The sequence below is a fragment of the Numenius arquata genome, chromosome 4 (assembly GCF_964106895.1).
Source record: "Numenius arquata chromosome 4, bNumArq3.hap1.1, whole genome shotgun sequence".
NCBI lineage: Eukaryota > Metazoa > Chordata > Aves > Charadriiformes > Scolopacidae > Numenius > Numenius arquata.
Window position 1 is genome coordinate 75,882,721 of NC_133579.1, and position 18,520 is coordinate 75,901,240.

The 18,520-nt window shown below is 40.6% G+C and overlaps 1 protein-coding gene across 1 annotated transcript in view; it reads left to right on the forward strand.

Moving 5' to 3' along the window:
* The window catches only part of CNTNAP2 (contactin associated protein 2), an 864,917-nt gene extending 848,848 nt beyond the window's left edge, over positions 1-16,069 (forward strand). The window contains exons 23-24 of the mRNA XM_074146844.1: positions 13,956-14,027; positions 15,870-16,069. Of these exons, the coding sequence (XP_074002945.1) occupies positions 13,956-14,027; positions 15,870-16,069 (272 nt within the window). The remainder of the gene's footprint in view (positions 1-13,955; positions 14,028-15,869) is intronic.
* Positions 16,070-18,520: the final 2,451 nt, after the last annotated feature.

Consider the following 18,520-nt stretch of genomic DNA (forward strand, 5'->3'; position numbering starts at 1 on the left):
ATAAATTTCTTGAGGATGCACTGCTGCTGTGAATCTTGTGCAGGGTTTTGGTTGTTAATTTTGGTTGGTTTGTTTTTTCTACACTTAATTTGACTGCAAGCTAGTAAAAGAATATGTCAGATTTACTCAAAATGTATGAACTGTTTCTAATAGCTCCTGGTGTTAAAAGAAGGAGGTCCTGTTTGTCCTTGCCACGTGCTACTGTGCTTGTCCTTGTGTTGGCTCAGTTTCTTCTTGAAAACTTTTGATGAGTTTATTCAACTCTGTTGACCTGACAGATTACAAATTTGTACATTTTCTTCTGGATTAATTGTAGTACTCGGTCATGGAGCCAGCATGAAGGATATCAGGTAACATACAGCATGCAATTAGGCTGAGTCAAGCTGTCTGTTAACTTCCGCCCAGTAAAAACAATCTCATTGCCATAGCCAAGACACGACTTGACTGTTTCAGGTCATAGGCAGACAGAGAGCAAGGGACTCACCTTCATTTTTGGTGATGATAAACTTTAGTAGGACTGACAGGTAGAAACCCCTCCTCTTGTCGTCTCCAGTGCTCCACAGCAGTAGAGGAAAAAGATCATATTGCTTTAAAGACTTCTAGTGAGGAACTGCTGTACGCTGAAGGGAGCAACAATGTCAGGTGAGGTACGGTAGAAAGAAATTTTACAGCAAGGGACTGATGCTTCACAGGGCAGGAGTGAAAGGACATTCAGGTGTGGGTGGACAATTCCTGACTTTCACTCTGGGTGACATTTCCATGATACAAAGAGGAGGTATCACAGCAACTCATTTATCAGTATCAGGTAAAAACAACTCAGTCTTTGTAAAAGTATCTCTGGTGGTCTGACACAGCTAGCTCTGTTTCAGGAAAAACGTATACTGTAGACTGCGTAACCATCTGCACACAGATGATCTTGACGACTCTGGCTGACTGGTAAATAAGAACGTTTGGGTTTAGTGTCACTTTACATTAGTAAGGATAGAGGATAGAGTTATGGTACTCTCGGTGTGAATTTCACTAAACCCGCTGAAGGGGTGAAGACAAAAAGCTCCTTTGAAATTCACAGAAACACTTGTAGTGGTGCTAAAGCACTACTGGCACAAAGAAATGGTTGCGAAGAACATGACTGTGAAAGCAGCAGTTACTATGTACAGGGTTTCTCATTTCAAACATGTTTTTATCTGTAATTTTTATTGTTATGTCACCTATTTCATTTTAAATATATCTTAACAAAAACATGAGAGCTGAGGAGGACTGGTTTATAGAAAAAAGAAAAAATAAGGAAAAATGTTGTGGAAAGTATGGTATGCTTTACATCTCATTCAGTGACATCCTCTGCACTCATCCTGATTCATAGTTTGAGTTAAGTGTAGATTTGTAGCTTTGCTTCTCAAATACTGTGGAATTGAATGTTGAGGATTGCTATAGGAGGATGTTGAGGAGGATGATTGAATGTTGAGGAATGCTATAGGAGGGGATCAAAGGTAAGTGTCTAAATAGGGCAGATACACCAGACAGCAAATGTAATGATCCTTTCACCTCTAAACTGCAGTGCTAGATCAGACCTCATGGATAATTACTAGATGTTAAGCAGGTTCTGCCTGAGAGGTGACCTACATGAAATGTTTACCTTAAACTCTTCTATGTAGTTACTGCATAGACGCCTCCTGCTAGCAGCAAGACATTCTGGATGCCCTAACAGAGAGAAACATCATAAAGACACACATCAGTCACTTGCAGTTGACCCTTAGAGACAAGTTCAGGGATTTATCAATAAGAAACCTTGCTGATTTGTTCCCCAGACAACGGGCCATACAGCTTCTTGATTCATTGTCTTGCACTTTCTCTTAGCCTTGAATTCACTTATGTTTCACATTTACAATGTTAGTTCATTTTCAATTTCTTTGTCATTGTAAAAATGCCACTTCCCTTCCTACCCCTGGCTGGCATTTTGCCACGCTACTGGGACATTATCTTAAACCATTATCTTGTTCAGCTTGTGAATATTCTTACAATGCGTTGTCTTTTCCTGTTGCTATGGCAATCCTTTCTTGGTGGTAATGAAGCACAGGAATTACAAAAGTCATTCTTTTCTAGAAAGTTACTTTCTGGTGATTTAAAATAAAAAAAATCAATAATCAAACCCATGCAGATCATCAATATAGTTCCCTTCCTGTGCTTTCCTCCCATCTGTATTACCTCAGTTCATGTCAGACAATACAATTTGACTTGGTTACATCAAAAGGAGCATGGTAAGGAGGCAAAAAAGAGCCTGCTCAGTGACCGTTTTAAAATGACATGTCCTACCTTTACATGTTGTCTAAGCCCAGTGATTTACCTGTCTGGCATACATTTCAAAACAAAAGTTATAATTGCATGCCTTCAACTATATTAGCATGCATTTTGATATCTATTACTGTAGCATATGTAAAAAAAAAGCTGATCACCAAGGGTTTTTTTAATTTCTCGGTTCAAATAGGCTGAGGTATGTCACTGATAACTGACGCCTTGCTTATTGTAGCAAACAAAAGCCCAAACAGCTGATTATTTTTGTAGTAAATAAACTCCCACACCTAAAATGCCTTGTACTTAAAACCAGAAGATGCATATTATTGGGGTAAGGTTGTTCAGCTTGTGGGTGTTTTTACCTAAGATAAAGGTTCTGCAGTTTACTAATGAAGTTTCACCTCCAGACTTTTCTTATTTATGTAAAAAGGATAATGTACGTACCTCTCCGTTTTAGGGAAAATGTGCTCCAGCTTGCCAAACTACCTGATCTTGATCTAGTAAAAGCAAGAGATACCAGAAGAGGCAAGGTACATGCAACAGTTGACAAAACCATGCTTTAGCACCTCTGAGCTGCCGTGGCACGTTGCAGCTGCAAGATGCATTTATTCTGAATATGAACAGAATGACATCTAGAGTATTTAACGCAGGATTTAGTTAAACCCATATTAGTTTCAACATATTAAGAATTAAATGGACCAGGATTAAATGCTACGTCTGCAGTGTTCTTCCAAGTGGTGTGACTTTTTTCTGACTGTACGTATTTAAACCCTAAAAGCTCTTCATTTTTGTAGAATGTGAAAGGCCTTGCCTTTTAAGAATCAACAGCTTACTTTGAAACCTATATTGAGCACATTTGGCAAAAACATTGTATGAAGACACGCATCACTGTCATCAAGATTAAAATGGCTGCCTGCTGGATTAACTCCCTTTCTGTTACAAATTCATCCTTTCACAAGTGATGGCAGGAGAGGAGAGTTGGAGGGCTGAATACTGGCCATATAATCCATGCTCACCTTATTGGCCAACTAATTATCTTTGTCAAGCAGATAGCAGTTGATTTCTAGACTAAGAGAAAGTGTCACTCGTGTATTATTGGTGACAGTGCTGAAAGTCACCTTCCGGATTCAGATGCCACCTCTGATGCTATCTCAGAGGGCAGAGTGGCAGCATCTGAGGAGAAGCTGTGTCAGGCGTGCGCTGGCATGGATGTGGCTACTGGGACTGGAAATAGCTCTTGCCATTGTCAAGGGCTTGTTATAAATGACACAGTGAGAAGGAAGGATCAAAGGCATTACTTGCTGGAGGGCAGAGATTCAGCCCTCAAAATGGCTTTAGGTTACAAACACATGAACCAAAGGGTCTTCTGACCACAGACATTGAATGAGTCTTGTAGGCATCAGTGAATCCAACAGCAGGGGGCTTAAAGTCAATGGTAGTGTGTGACACAGCACACTCTCCTCTAAGGGACCACAGGGAAGCAGGGTCACTTCTCCAGGCTCCCTGCAAGGGGAAAGCGAGTCTGGGCAGGAGGGATGGAAGAGGTGCACCGCCTTTGTTCATGGTGCAGCCTTACACACCTAAATGGATCTCCTGGGTGCTAGCAAAATTAGAAACGGATGTGAAGGCTGTTGCTACAACAAAATGACACTCCTCCTTTTTCAAGCATAGCAAACAGGATCAGCTACCTGTACTGCAGTCAGGGAATGATGCCAGATTCTCTCCTTGAAGTTACCCATCACTTGAGGTGCTTGGTTTTTTTTTAATTAAGATAGCTTATAAACATTGGGAGGCTCTTTGTTTGACAGTAAGATACTTTAATATTTATACTTCTTGTACAAGAACCGGAAGATGCACTTGCAACATGCCCCATGGTCCAATAGATTCTTTCACTGCCAGATTTTGGTGCATTTCTGTGATCAAGTTTCCTCTGCGGAGAGTGACCACCATTCATCCCTAATTCTCCCAATATAAATGTTGTCTCAGAAGTCCATGGCCTTGACCTGAGTTGTTTTCAAACAAGAAGGTGGCATTTTTTTCAGATGGGGATTAAGTCTAGCAGAAAGTCATAGCTCAGTTTCTAAGCTCCAAGTGTTTCTTGCAGGCAGGAAGGTAAATGGTAAACATTGAGATGCAACAGTTTCTATTTTTTTCCTCCCCATTGAGCTGCTAACTAGGAAGAGCATCTGTCTGAAATTTGGCACAATCAGTGCTTCGTCCTTAAAGGGCTTAATTATGGTGCTTGAATTACTGTAAATCTCTCTATTGATTTGGAATAAAAATGCCTCCCTCAGTGTCATCTAGTTCCTTCACACAATTATGCATAGCTTTCCCTTATCTTTAAGAATATATAATTTCAGTGTGAAATTTCTGACACTCTGTCTAGTATATCAGACAGCTGACAGACTGCCAAGCTTGTAAATTCTTCTGGCATTCATTGAGAGACTGGCATTGTAGCTATTTCATGAGCAATGATTTGAATGTTAATGCTGCTACCTAACATCAAGACAAGAAGGTAGTAATATTAAAAAGAGAGTGTTTTCCATCCTCTGCAAAAACTCTATTTTTTCCATGGTTACTAACTTTAACTAGGAACATAGGGGTGGCATAAATAAGGAAAAAAATGGAGTAGATAAGGAAGCATTTAAATGCCTGAGCACTTCATGTAACTGCCTTCTTTTTCCTTTCCTTAGGCTGAAAAGCACCTCACTTCATGTGCAAGAGGTTATTCAAGATTACAGTCAGGTCACTACAGCTATGAAAGTTTATATTAGATTTAAACTCTCCAGTCTCACCCATTCCCCATCCCTGATCCAAACCTTTCTTTTTTCATAAGTGGGTGAATGTTAAAAGTGCAGAACCCGATCTTCTTGTTCATATTCTAGCTGTGAGAAGCCCTTTCTTCAGTGACCTCAAGAAATAGAGTCCGTCTTTTTTTTTTTCTTTTTTGTAGCTGTCATAAGTTTAAAGGATTGTTTGGTATTCATTTTCGTTGGGTTGGATTTTTTATTTTTGGTTTTTTGTTTCTTTCAAGTATTCCCTGTGGGTCCATTATCAGCGATTAGCTATATACAGCTAGGCTTTGATCAGCACTTAACTCCACTGTTCCTTTGAGAGCACTGGAGCATTTCATATTCTACATTAATTATAAAAGGAAGTATTTGTTTCTCTTCCTTAACAGGTGAAATGTAAGCACGGCTCATAAAATTTTCATGAAAATGATAGCTTAGGCCAGCATGACTAATACAGGAGCAATTCTTGTCTGGAGTCATAATGAGACCCAGTGTCAGACAGACCTTAGGACCAGGAATTAAAAGACAGATGAGTTTAGGTCTTTGATGGATGGGGATGCTCTAATGTGCTGCAAATCAACTGGAAATTTGGCAGAGCAAATGTTCAAAATATTGTTTCTGAGACAAAAGTTGCTGAAGTTCAAACTGCAGATAAACAGAGCCCAAAAGTGATCCTAAATGTCTGCTCTCCTTTTAAAAGTAAGGAATAGAAATCTGTAGCATACAAGTACCAGTTACTAAATTTAAAAAGTGGTTTGGTCTTGCCTTCCCACTACTTTGTACAATTACTTGCTTCTGTGCAAAAGAAAGTGTAAAAGTTACTGTTGGGAAATGACCATACAAAGGGGGAAGCAGGGAAGCATCATCTAACCCCTACCGACCGACATTGTGGGAATGTGTTCCCTGTTTTTCGTATTTCATCCAAGATTGATCTGGGGGAGTGTAAGGTGCAAGGATGCATCTCCTAACAAGGCACAAGTTTTTCTGAAGATTGCTTTTTAAGACTGAAAGAAAGAATATTGTACTGCCTTCTTGGAGCAAGCCATTCATAAAACTCATAATTTCCTCCTCTGCTTAAGAGTATGGACAGCGAAGTTCGAGTGCAGAAGGAAATTAAAGGGCTAACAACACAGCTGATTCAGAAACAACTATCTTTACTGATTGGGTTGTCAACTGTGGTGTCTAGCGGTGAGAATTTGCAGTTCGTTGACCGTAGAGTGTTCAGTGAATTTTCCCCCAACACAGCCGTTGTTCATTGTTGTCATTTTCATTGTTCACTCCAAAATTCATGCTTTTATAACAGAAACATCCAACTACTCTTTCTTCTATAGTCCCCACTTTCCCACACTGTCCCAGGCACTGGCATACAGAAGGGCTTTTCAGAGGACAATGTTTCTATTAAGCCATAATTTCAGACATTTTTTTAATTTATACTCATTTCACATTGGAAGCAAAAGAGACGATTGGAGAGCCTTCACACCAAAAACGTGAAAACACAGGTTTTGTGTTCTCCATCATCTCTGCGCATGTCTCTCTCTCTCATCAGAACTCACCGGTAACTGTCAGTAAAAATACTTGAGATTCAGTGAAAAATTCTTAGGGGAGAAAAAACCACAATCCTTCAAAATGTTTTTGATCTAGCAGAACATACCCAACAAAACTTAGTTTAAATAACTGGTCCAAATAGCACTGATGCATTGGAGGACTTTTTGTCATTTTTGAAGGGTTTATTTCTGCTTTGGTTTCCTCCATATCCTTCCAAGCCAAGAAGGTTGCAAAGGATTGAAGAAAGTAGTGGATTTTGATCCAATGTTGCAAATTTCACGTTCCAAATAATTTGCATTATTGGCAACAGAGAAGATGACATTTTTAAAGTGAAAAGCCGTAATTTTTCCTCTAATATGCATGTCTGTTCTGGTAGTTTCAGAATTGCTATGTGGGTGTGCTTTTTCCAATATTCTGCACCAAAAAAATGATTAAGTCTATGACTATGAAGACTTCTATTTCCGTATAGACAGAAAAATGGTTCATATTAGGGATATACTTGTAACCCTCTAACACTAGTAACCCTCTAACACTACAGGTGAGGCATCACTAAAAATTCAGGCAGTAATGTTGGACCCCATATAACATGCTAGAACAAAAATGACCTTTTACAAACAATATGGTTAATAATATCTTTTAAATATTTTGCCGTTGGGTAGGTGTGGGCATTTTTTTTTAACTTGGAAGTGCTTAATATTAAAAATAACTTCAGCTAAATTCTCAGTTCTGTACTTAAGCTGATGTCAGTGGGACTTTTAAGTAAACTCTTAACAGATTTTAAAGTTAAACAGTCCTCCCTCAGAATCTGCTCTCAAATGCCTAGAAAAGCAGTAGTAGGGGTAGTGTTCCTCCTATCTCTGTTCTCAGCTTGGAGAAATAGGAAAAAAACAGATGTATTAAAAAAAAAAAGATAGGAACTTTCAATACAAAATTTGCCCTTTCATCATAAAAAGACACAGCATTTTTAATACTGCTTCAGATTTTTTTCTTCTTTTTCTTAATTGCTGTAGTTTACTTGTCATGGGAGTACTTCACAGAGCCCCACTCAGGAGGAGAGTGGTGGGTGGCACAGGCACAGACAGTGGGATGGAAGAGGAAGGATGACTGGAGTTTACAGGCTGTGATATTCACCTTTGATGGAGGGCTGTGTAATGGAGTGGTTTACTGCTGCTCTGTCATTTCTGTGCATGTGTGTAGAGTTTATCTTGTGATCCAGTCCCTTCAGGAAGTTGAATGCAACTGAATGCAACTGTGACTGCGCATTAGCTTCTACTATCAAGAGTCAAGCAATTAGTTTCTGTACTTACAGTGTGTAATAAGGTGTGCTCTGTAATTTAAAAGCAGTGCAGTGCAGTCTTACCTGACCAGCAAAGTTGACATAATTTGACAAAATGAAGCCAGAAAGCTTGCTTTTGTTTTCCTCTGTGTTATGGTCCTATGGAGAAAAAGATTAGTGAATGGATCTAGTGTCCAATGCTTTCTCAAAATCCTAAGGTGTCAGTGAGTGTTTGCTCTCTTTGCAAGCTTGGTTCTTGGATGCTTGGCTGCAAAATAGAATTAGGAAGAAATGATAGTTCACATCTTTGCTTTCTTTTGTTCTCTCACTGTTCTAATCAATCAATGTCTTGTTTGCTGGGGGTTTTATATACCTTGTGATCACCAGATCCAGTTGTTACGGTTGCTTCTGTATTTCATATTTATGTGAAAACCCAGCTGGTCTTAATAATGGGAGAATTCCTTTCAAAATTGTGGACATCTGTAAAGCTGAAAGGTCACAGGAGCCTTGCAACACATGTTAGTTCGAGGCTGAACAAAGTCGGTTTCCAGTACTTCACAGGTCTCGTCCATTGTTTTAGACCTGTCATCACTCTCACCTTTCCTTTTTTGAAGCAAATCTAAACTGTATCTTCTGCAGAGCAACGAAGATGGCAAAGGTTCTAGAGAGCAAGTCCTATGAGGAGCAGCTAAGGGAACTAGGGTTGTTTAGTTTGGAGAAAAGGAGGCTGAGGGGAGACCTTATCGCTCTCTACAGCTACCTGAAGAAGTTTGCAGCGAGGTGGGTGTCAGTCTCTTTTCCAAAGTAGCAAGTGATAGGACAAGAGGAAATGACCTCTTGTGGGTGCCAGGGGAGATTTAAATTGGATAGTATGAAAATTTTATTAACTGAAAGGGTTATCAAGCATTGGAAGAGGCTGCCCAGGGAAGCGGTTAAGTCACTATCCCTGGAGGTATTTAAAAGACGTGTAAATGTGGCACTTAGGGAGATGGTTTAGTGGGACTTGGCAGTGTTAGGTTTATGGTTGGACTGGACTATCTTAAAGGTCTTTTCCAACCTGAATGATTCTATGATTCTACCATTCCTTTGTAGCATGGTGTATTTTAACTAAGACTTGCCCACTCAGTAAAGAAATTCAGGTAAAAAAAAATTGCTTATATATAACACTCCTGGTAGGGTATGTAAAAATGAGATTTGCCTTTTACTTTGTACTTCTTAGTACTGCTCTCTAGCAGAAAAGTCTTCCCCTCTGGTTTTTGTTTTCCCCTTGCCTTTACTGAATAGCCTTTTGCTCATTTTTCTGCCCATACCCACTTTCTGGACCACTTTTCTACTTCAACCTGGTCATTCTGCATTTCAATTTTCTGAATTTGCAAAAGGCTTTTATGTGAAAACTCTCCCTCTGAAAATGGCAGACGCAAAATCATGCCTACTATAATGAAGCATAATTATCATTCACTGTGTTAAATCAACCACATCTATCATCTTTAACGATAATAATAGCATAATAGCAATTATGGTCTGTTTATCCAGTCCCATCTCCACTTTCCATTCAGTGAGTGCTGCTGTGTTGCAGCTGGCTGTTGCAATGACCATGTTGAGTGTGCCAGATGACAGCAGATCTCCTACTGCATTTTTGTGGTCATCTAAACTTTCAAATGACATTAAAGTGATGGCCAAAACATGGATTTTGCCTGCAGTGAGTCTTTAATCATCCTTTTAGGTCCTTTAACCCCATTTATCCTGAGACTATAACAGAAAGTTGAAAAGGGCAAAACATAAATTTAGATTCTGTAGATTTGCTCTGTGGTTATTGAAACTATGGCCTCATACGCAGCAGCCCATGAAAGAAAGAGACAGCAAAGTATGCTGTGCCCTTTCATGCAAGTTAGCGTCAGGAGGATGGTGTTTGAAGCAAGCCTGCTGTGGGAAGACAGGGTGCAAAGAACAGCATTGCCCAGCTTGGATTCTGGAAGAGAACCAGATGAAGTGATGTTCCTACACCACAGATGAGCTTAGCGTTTGCTGGTACAGTTCAATCCGTCCCTACGCTAGCTGTAGGTTTTAGGAAAATGTCTTTGGTGTGTCCTGACAGCAAACTGATGGCTCTCTGCCACAGCTGCGTGAGCAGAGGATTTCAGGGAACTGAGAGCATGTCTCTTGGGCCAATATGTAACTGTTTTCCAGGATAGATTAAAAAGCTCTTTGCCCTGTTCTTCATGTTTTGTTTCACACAAATGAGACCCTGGCTGCTCAGAGAAACCTAGGGAAGATTCAGAAAAATCTCGTAAGGTAAGGGAACCTTACCAGTACAGTCCCCAAACCAGATGGGAATTAGCTGTTCAAAAGCAATCTTTGTAGACCAGGTAATAAAGGAAAACTGAATAGCCCTATTCATGGCCTCAGCTAACAATTAGGTAGCACAGTTATCTATACCAGAACTCCTGCAGTATCCTCCCAACACCCACCTTACATTATATTCACAACCCACTTGCTGTCCACATGGGCTTTACAGGGTAACTACATAGAGTAACTGCAGCTCTGTGGCACCTATTTGCTGTGGGCAAGTCATGATTTGAAGCTGTTGAGGTACAAGTATCAGGCAGTGCAAAAGGGCTTGCTGAGACATGTAGTTAGAATTAATGCCAGAGTGATAATGGAAGAATCTGAACAGAAAAGAGGTGTTCTCAGCTGTGACGGAGAAATGAAGGCACACACTTGTCCATTAACAACTCACCCTATACTTCATCTGCATATTATAGCCATGCAAGCTAGTTATTGTACCACTGGGATTTAGATTCCCATGAAACATAAGAGTCACTAGTAAAAATATTAATTTTATCTGACCAGTCATTTTAAAACATTTTAGGAGTTACTCTTTACAATCTGTGAACAGCACTCTGTAGTCTTCTGTGCTTTTACCAGAGCATCAGTATTATTGTTGCCCCTTTATCAGCCTGCTCTAACGTGTTCTTTACTCATTTAGTTCCTGAATTTCACCAGTGATGGAAGAGAGAATCTTGTTTTCTTGACAAAGTTGCTTAATGTTGCCAAGGAATGTGACTGTAGTAAGGTCAGAGACGAGTCACCACGTGTTTGAATGACATACCTGCTGTCTGAAATAGCGACGCTTGGTGCCCATTGGTGACAGTACGCTGTTGTTAAGCTCACCTTGGAGGGTCAAGGAGTGCGCCCTCATACATTCCCTTCTGCCTCATTGCTGTGGCAGGAGTTACCCTTTTGCAGTTCTTAAATCCCTGGTCTGTAGCTGTTTCTGATCATTTGAGAAGCTACTGCTGTCCAGAAGAATTTCAAGGAAGCTTCCACCTAAAAAAGAAGATAGTAATGCATCAATGTAGTAATGCATCCAGTAAAAATCTGGTATAGACACTTCTGCAGCACAAGGTATTCTGTAACGCCACATTTGGCTGAGATTTTAGGAAGAATTTTTCAGACCAGAAAAACCCTCATAATACAAAAGCAGGTCTCCTGCTGACACAAGAGTAACAGAACAAGGATTCATGAGTTATGGCAATAATATCTGCCAACACTGCTGTAGGTGCTTTAAAAAAAGATTCACGAGCGTCTAAGTGCCTTTTTTAACTCCAGCACTCCTGGTTCTCCAGCAGTTGCAGCAAAGCACAACTTATGCTATGTACAATCCAATCTGATGGTGAACTTTTGAAATAGCTTGTCCCCTGACACGTTCCAGTTTCCTCTTTATCAGAGATAAGTGTCTCAGAGTGAGTCACATCTGCTTGTTGATCCAATGGACAACTCTTCCTGAGTGTGTATGATGACTAGATGCAATGGAAAGCAGCCTTGACAGAGGCATCAGAGCCAACCCTAGAGGCAGCTTTCAGACATGATGAAGGATGTAGCTTCACATCACGTTTCATGTTCTTGATTATCCTGCAGTGTACTTTGGACATCATAAGCCGTGGTCTTCCATATCTGCCAGGAATCCTTTGTACCATAGCCGTTGTGATGTGGCAGCTTGGGCGGGATCATGCTGCCATGAACAGCCTTCCTCTTCCTTCATGCTTCACTAGTGCTGTGGTCCTTAAACGACATTTTAAATATCCTATTCAGCTGCAAGGGAAAGGGGAACTGTGACCATTGCTGGTTTTAAGATTCCTTGTGTTGGGGACACAGGAGAGCAACTCCAAACCATGTGGCAAGTGGTAGGACTTGTTAACTGCCTGTGGTGCTGCTCCTGTTGTGAGGGGCCTCCTTTTGGGTTAGGATGGCAGAGAGCAATTTCCTTGCAATTTGGCAAATTATTGCTTTTCTACATAGTGTTATTTGATTTTAGGATTTTCCTTGAGGTGTAGGGAGAGCAGGTTTAAAGTTAGGGCTTATTTTCCCACTGCCAGCCCTTCCCTTTCAGCACTGCAAGGATAATATTATGGACCTCATGCCAAAGTGTCTCTGAAGGAAACATTCATGGTCCTGCACAGTAAGGTTCTTCTTTGGAAGGTTCTTCCCCTGATAGGGCATCAGGTATTTATTTATCTTTTACATTTTTTAGCCTGGTTTGTTTCACAGAGGTGCAGAAATGCTGTTTTCAGAAGCCAGAGCACCAACAAAATGTCAAAGGCGCAGGCGCTGCTGGCAAAACCTGCTGGCCAGGCCCCTTCCACTGAACCCTGAGAAACGCTCTCCTGTTTGTCCCAGAGGCGACCAGCCAAAAACTAGCTGCTCAACACACAGCTGGTTTGACTCTACCTCGGAGTAGGCACACAGAAGCCCCAAGCCTCTTTTCAGGCCACGTGGCGAGCTCAAGCCATTCATTCTTTTGTGCAGCTGCTTTGTGATACAAAAGGAACTTTATTTTACTCCATGCTAACAGAAAGCCCGTTGAATTCAGTTTGAGTGTAGTGAATACATCACTGGCCTGTAAAGGCAACTGATTACTTTAATACAGTATCACCTAGTACATCAAGCAAGGACAGTACAGCTGGGTTTTAAATACTGACCTAAGAGGTAATCAATATCTTTAATTATTTTAACTCCAGTTAAATACTTCTAACAACATTTCCTCTATTTCAAAATCAATGTCATAGTCCAGTGGCAAAGAAGGGAATGATTCCAACCACTCACCTAGTTCCTTGGACTTGGTTAGTCTCTGCAGTGTCTAGATGCTATGTCTGACTATAAAGAAAATGTTGATGGTGGGTTTAATTGGCGAGATTGCCTTTGGAAAGCCTCTGTGATGTTTTTTTGAGGTTAAAACCAAGACCACTATTCAAATTCTACTTTAAACCTGTAGTGATTCCTTCATCCAGCCCCGACACAAGGAGTCTCCTTTTTAGGTTGCTGGCAGGGGAGCGCTGGTACATCTGACTGTGTTTCCTCTTCTCACCTGTTTGCTGGAGGCTCTCCTCTCCCATGGGCTCTCCTGCCTGCCGTTCCTCAGCTCCTCCAACTCACAGACTGGCGTCTTAGCTCTAAAGGACTCGCAGCAGCAGCTAAGCTGCCACATTGAGCTTTCTCCCAGAGTAGCGAAGCACGTGCTCCTTTGGGTAACTGCTCTACGGCTCTGACCATCGGAAAATGCAGCCCCTCACTTGGGCTGTGCAGCGGCAAAAGGCATGGCAGTTTTTCTTTCAAAGAGCTTGCAGTTTTACCCAATTGCAGTCACTAAATCCTAGAAACTGAAGCCTTTTAAAGGATAGCAGAGGCAAAGGCAAAAATCTCCATAATAATATGTGCGACCGCAGACCTTTGAAAGAAGGGGTTTTGTTTGGTTTTGTGCTAAAGAAACTTACTGAATTTATGTTAGTAGGGTATCAAAATGACCTCCTGTATTAAGAGCTATGCTTACCAAGGGTAACCTCCTTTATTTTATTTTTATTTTTGTTAAGAGCAGGAAGCAAGATCTGAGGGATTAGATAATAGTGAAAGATTTTTTTTCTTTTCCTCTTCTTCAGATAGATCTAGGGATCACAGATTTCTTTAAATGGTATCTGAGGATGTTGGATGTTATTTCTGAACTACTATGTGAAGTTTCATTGCTATTTCAACATGAATCTTTAATTCCTTATTTACAGCCAGTGCTGATTTCCCGTACAATGGCCAAGCTATAGGAGATGGAGTTAACAGAAACTCTGCCATTATTGGAGGTAGGAAAAATGTATACTTTTTTAAGATACTTTGCAGTATGACAGTTATGGCTGAATTGAAGTTGGTAACATATTCAGGCTATTTGCTAAGAGCTGACTATGTGGGAAAACTACTCCTGAACAAAGTTAAATAGAAATTTGTGTAAGTCCATTCAGGCAAATGTACTACTGACATGGTTTGTTCTCACTTAGTTTGTCCCCTCAGATTCAGTTTAAACCAAATATAAATACTGATATCCATAGTCCACATATTAAACATCCACGTGGAGAGCTGCTTTGCAGTAGTTACTTATGTTAACAGAGCAATTCATTTATATGAAGTGGCAAGGACACTTCCTGTTACAGAAGATTCAACATGAATCTGTCAAACGCTATTTGCTCTTGACAAAAATCCCTTGTGATCCTGCCTTGTATTTTAGGGCCAAAGTTCTGCTATAACTTATGTGCCAGAGAGTCCCACTGAGTGTGATAGGTGATGTTAAGTAATACCAGGACTGGAACTTTGAATTAGCATTCAGTTGAATACATTCTGGCCAGCTGCCTCCAGAAGTAAGGATCCTGATTGATTTTATGCACACATGCAATTTTCTCTGCCCTGTCCCATAGTATGGAAGTGTTGCAATGTAACTCTCCTGGGAGAAATTTGCCACTGCATGAAATTCTGAAGCAGTATTAAAAAAATAATTAAAAATTTTCAAATATTTAAAATTTGTAAAATTTATAAAATATAAATATAAATAAAATTTATAAATATCTAAATTTTAATTAGATCAGCCTAATAGCTTTCAGTCAATTTTAAATGCATATAAAATGACATACTGGTGGTGGGTTTTGCGATGTGAAGCAACACTGAGTATAGTAGTACATGCAGCCTAATGACGTTTCTTGTTTCTTTCCCTGGCCCCCCAAGGGTTTATGTTTCCATATCCAGTTTAAATTAGCTGCTTTAGTTTTGATTTGCTATATTATTTTTCCTTTTACATTTATGTTTTTATTACTACTTAAAACTTTTCCTTGATACTTTGAAACCTTACAATACTATAAGGACAGCATTGCATTCCTCAGAAAAATTCAGGCCGTACCTGAACAGCCTGGCTGTCCAATGCATCAGTTAACAAAAGTGGCATAACATAATTCTAGCTGATTACAAGATTTTTTTTTTAACCTGAGAATTTCATAATGTCTTCATCCTGGAAGATCCACATGCCTGTAGAGAAGGGCCAGAAAAGTAACAGTGCTGTTTTAGCACATAGTTAACTATGCCTAAGAGGGTAAGGTATATGAGGCTTCTTCCATAACAGGGCTGAACCTCAAATAGACTGTTGCAAGGGGAGCAATTAAGGACAGGTCTGATGATAAAGCAGTTACATTAGTTATGTGGAGCCACTGCCTTCTGGGTGGAGTGAGCCCACAGTGAGCCAAGTCAATTTTCAAGGACATGTAGAGGTGCTGTGATAGATCTATACAACCCTTGACTGGAAAGTATACATCAGTGACTCCATCCACAAAGAAAGAGCTCCCCAGGCTGTGACATGTCACCATTTCGCCTCCATGTTTTGGAAGCGCTCAGCACCCTCTGCCTCACGGGCAGCAAAGCTCACCACTGTGAATAGGTATTAATGTTGAAGTTTACCTATGGGAAATATGCAGACTCCACTCAGTGACATTTTGTATGTAGCGAAAACTATGTGTAAATATTAGACTAGTGGAAACCAAGTAACTATGGTGATGTTTAACAGCCCAGGTAGCTTTGGCTCAGCTCAGAGGAGCTGTGGCATCCTTTCTTTGTGTCAAAATCTGGTGTTCTCACTAGTGGCATCTTTTCTTTCCTCCTCTGCGTAGGCGTCATCGCAGTGGTGATTTTCACCATCCTCTGCACCTTGGTGTTCCTGATCCGCTACATGTTTCGCCACAAGGGAACCTACCACACCAACGAGGCCAAAGGGGCAGAGTCAGCCGAGAGCGCAGACGCTGCCATCATGAACAATGACCCCAACTTCACGGAGACCATCGACGAAAGCAAGAAGGAATGGCTTATCTAAGCCCATGGGGATGGGGCCTGGGGTGGGATACGAGCTGGGCCAGGGTGGGACTGGGATTACTCTTGCAGTGGGGAGAGAACACTCTGCATCAGACGCTTGAGCACACGTACGGTAAAAAGATCAGCACAACTGGAGGAGCAAGTGACACTGAGACTGGAGGAAAAAAAAGAATATCTCAAGCATTTAAGAAAAAATACTTTTTAATATTTATTTACAGCAAATTGCCCCTTCTGTATCCAAACAACTGCAACAAAGAGCAGTTTTGCAGCTTCAGCATTGGTTTAAATTTTCAGTAATACCTGTCTCTTTCTCTGTATGTTTAGAGATGTTCTGGATACCCACAACGAGAAACGGGGCTGGTTTTTTACATTTTTTAAAAGCTGTTTAAAACATGAATAGTTCTGTCCTGAGAACAAGTGGCAGACCTTTATTCCCAGCGTTGTGTTCCTTCATGGCTGGCTGCTTCCCCGGAGGCTGCCCTCAGCCCCACACCTTGACCATATTGCTATTCATTTTGGTGGCATTCAACGAGGGGTTCAGGGCTGGGGATGGGACAGGGGGATGAGGATTAAGCAACTCGTACTCGCCAGTTTTTCAACGTGTCATCAGCCCATGCCAACCCCGGCAGGATCCATCTTCTTGACCCAGGCACTTTGTTGATTTTGTACAATTCTCATCAGCAATGTAAAAATACTGTTATTATGACTATTACTACTACCAGAGAGAATGATCATAGAGCACAGGAAGCTTTGGGGTTTTTTTTTATTACTATTGTTTTGTTGGTCTCTGAGGGAGGATGATGGTGTATGAGTCTGTAGACCTAATCTGTTCCTGTGTCTTTGGCTATGGTACTGGTGACCCAAGGCACATGCCAGTTTAAACTCAGCTCTGCCTGTGGCTTATTGGCATATACTATACTTAGGCATAAGCATTGTAGTAGGGAATTAGAGCCAAACTTTGCTTCTGTTTCTTTTTTATAGGCTGTCACGGAAATGTTAGTACAGCTCTAGTCAATGCTTTTAAACCCACAGACTTCACATAATACTTTTTTCCAACTCTAGCATAGCAATTGATTCTTTAAATCCTTTGTTTCGGTCCCTTTGCAAGGAAAGGCTCTGCTGGCAGTATTCGCACAGGCAGGAAGGTGAGGCAAAGGAGGCTTGGAAATTGCCCAGAGAGCACGCAAGAAACACACAGTGCACAGTGGAGAGTTACTTTTCAATACAGAGATTTACCGGAACGATTTTGCTGTCTTTTTAAGGCATTTTGAAGAATAGCAAGGCCAATGCCAAGTGCAGCATTGCACCCCATGACCCCCCTGGGGTCAGGGAAATTCTAGGTGTCACCTGAGAAGCAGGCAGGCAGCTTGTAGGAAAGGCAAAGGGCAGCCTGAAGACCTAATATCCTTTGATGGCAATAACATAGCTTTAGCTTGCCCTCTGCAGAGGAGCATGGTTCTCCAGTGGTCTGATCTGATAAGAATTTAAGGCTTTAATGGGCGGGTTTTGCAGTGGAACAGAATGAAGAAATGAATGTATTGCAGAACATTTGCTGTGTGCTAAAAGAACAGAAACAATACCAAGAACTTCCCTTTACAAATGCTCATGACAGTCTTAGATTTGCTTTATCTTTAATATTGCTGGGTGTAGTATGCAGACATTTAATCTGTTTTTGTGTACAAGAAAGATTTCTTTTTCACCCAAATCTACAATCTGCTACACTGAGCAGTGCTGGCATTTTTAATTTCTTTATCTTTTTGGTTTTATCTTTCATTATTCTAGTCGATGCTTTAAAATGAAGAAAAAAAAATCATGGAAGGGGAGGAAAATACTGGAGTCATACAGACAAGAAATTTATAAGCACAATTTGTCAGACAGACAAGGCCAGATAGTTTGGGTTTTAAGGACGGTAGCCTAAAGTCCTCGTCTGGATTCTTTGAACATAGGTATCAGAGCAAATCAATATGGATTTGAAATTAGCATACAAAACTGTTGCCAGTTTCAAAAAAAATTACTCTTTCTCAGGTAACATTATGTGGCAGAGGGGTTCAAGTAGGCATAAAAATCACCTCTGTCACTCTTGTGGTCTGCAGCCCTTTGCCTTGCCTCCAGTATTAACCTCTCCCTCTCTTGTGTTTAATTGAGCAGATGAGTCCTTATTTTTATTTAATCATGGGTGTAAGATAAGTCTCCACCCCTTGGAGAGTATCAGCTTGGGATGGATCTAGGCTGCACCATTAACTGCTCAGCAAAATACATAGCAATCACGGATGTCTTTGTAGGTTTGAAAAGGCATTCTCTTTTCTCTATTATTTTATGTTTAATTTGATTTTAATGGTATTTTAGTCCACTCTGAAAAACATCCCTGCCTGCAACTTCAAGTTACCAAGAAAAGTGAATATCACATCATTTACATAGATTGGGATTTGATTCACAGCAAAAAATTACTTAC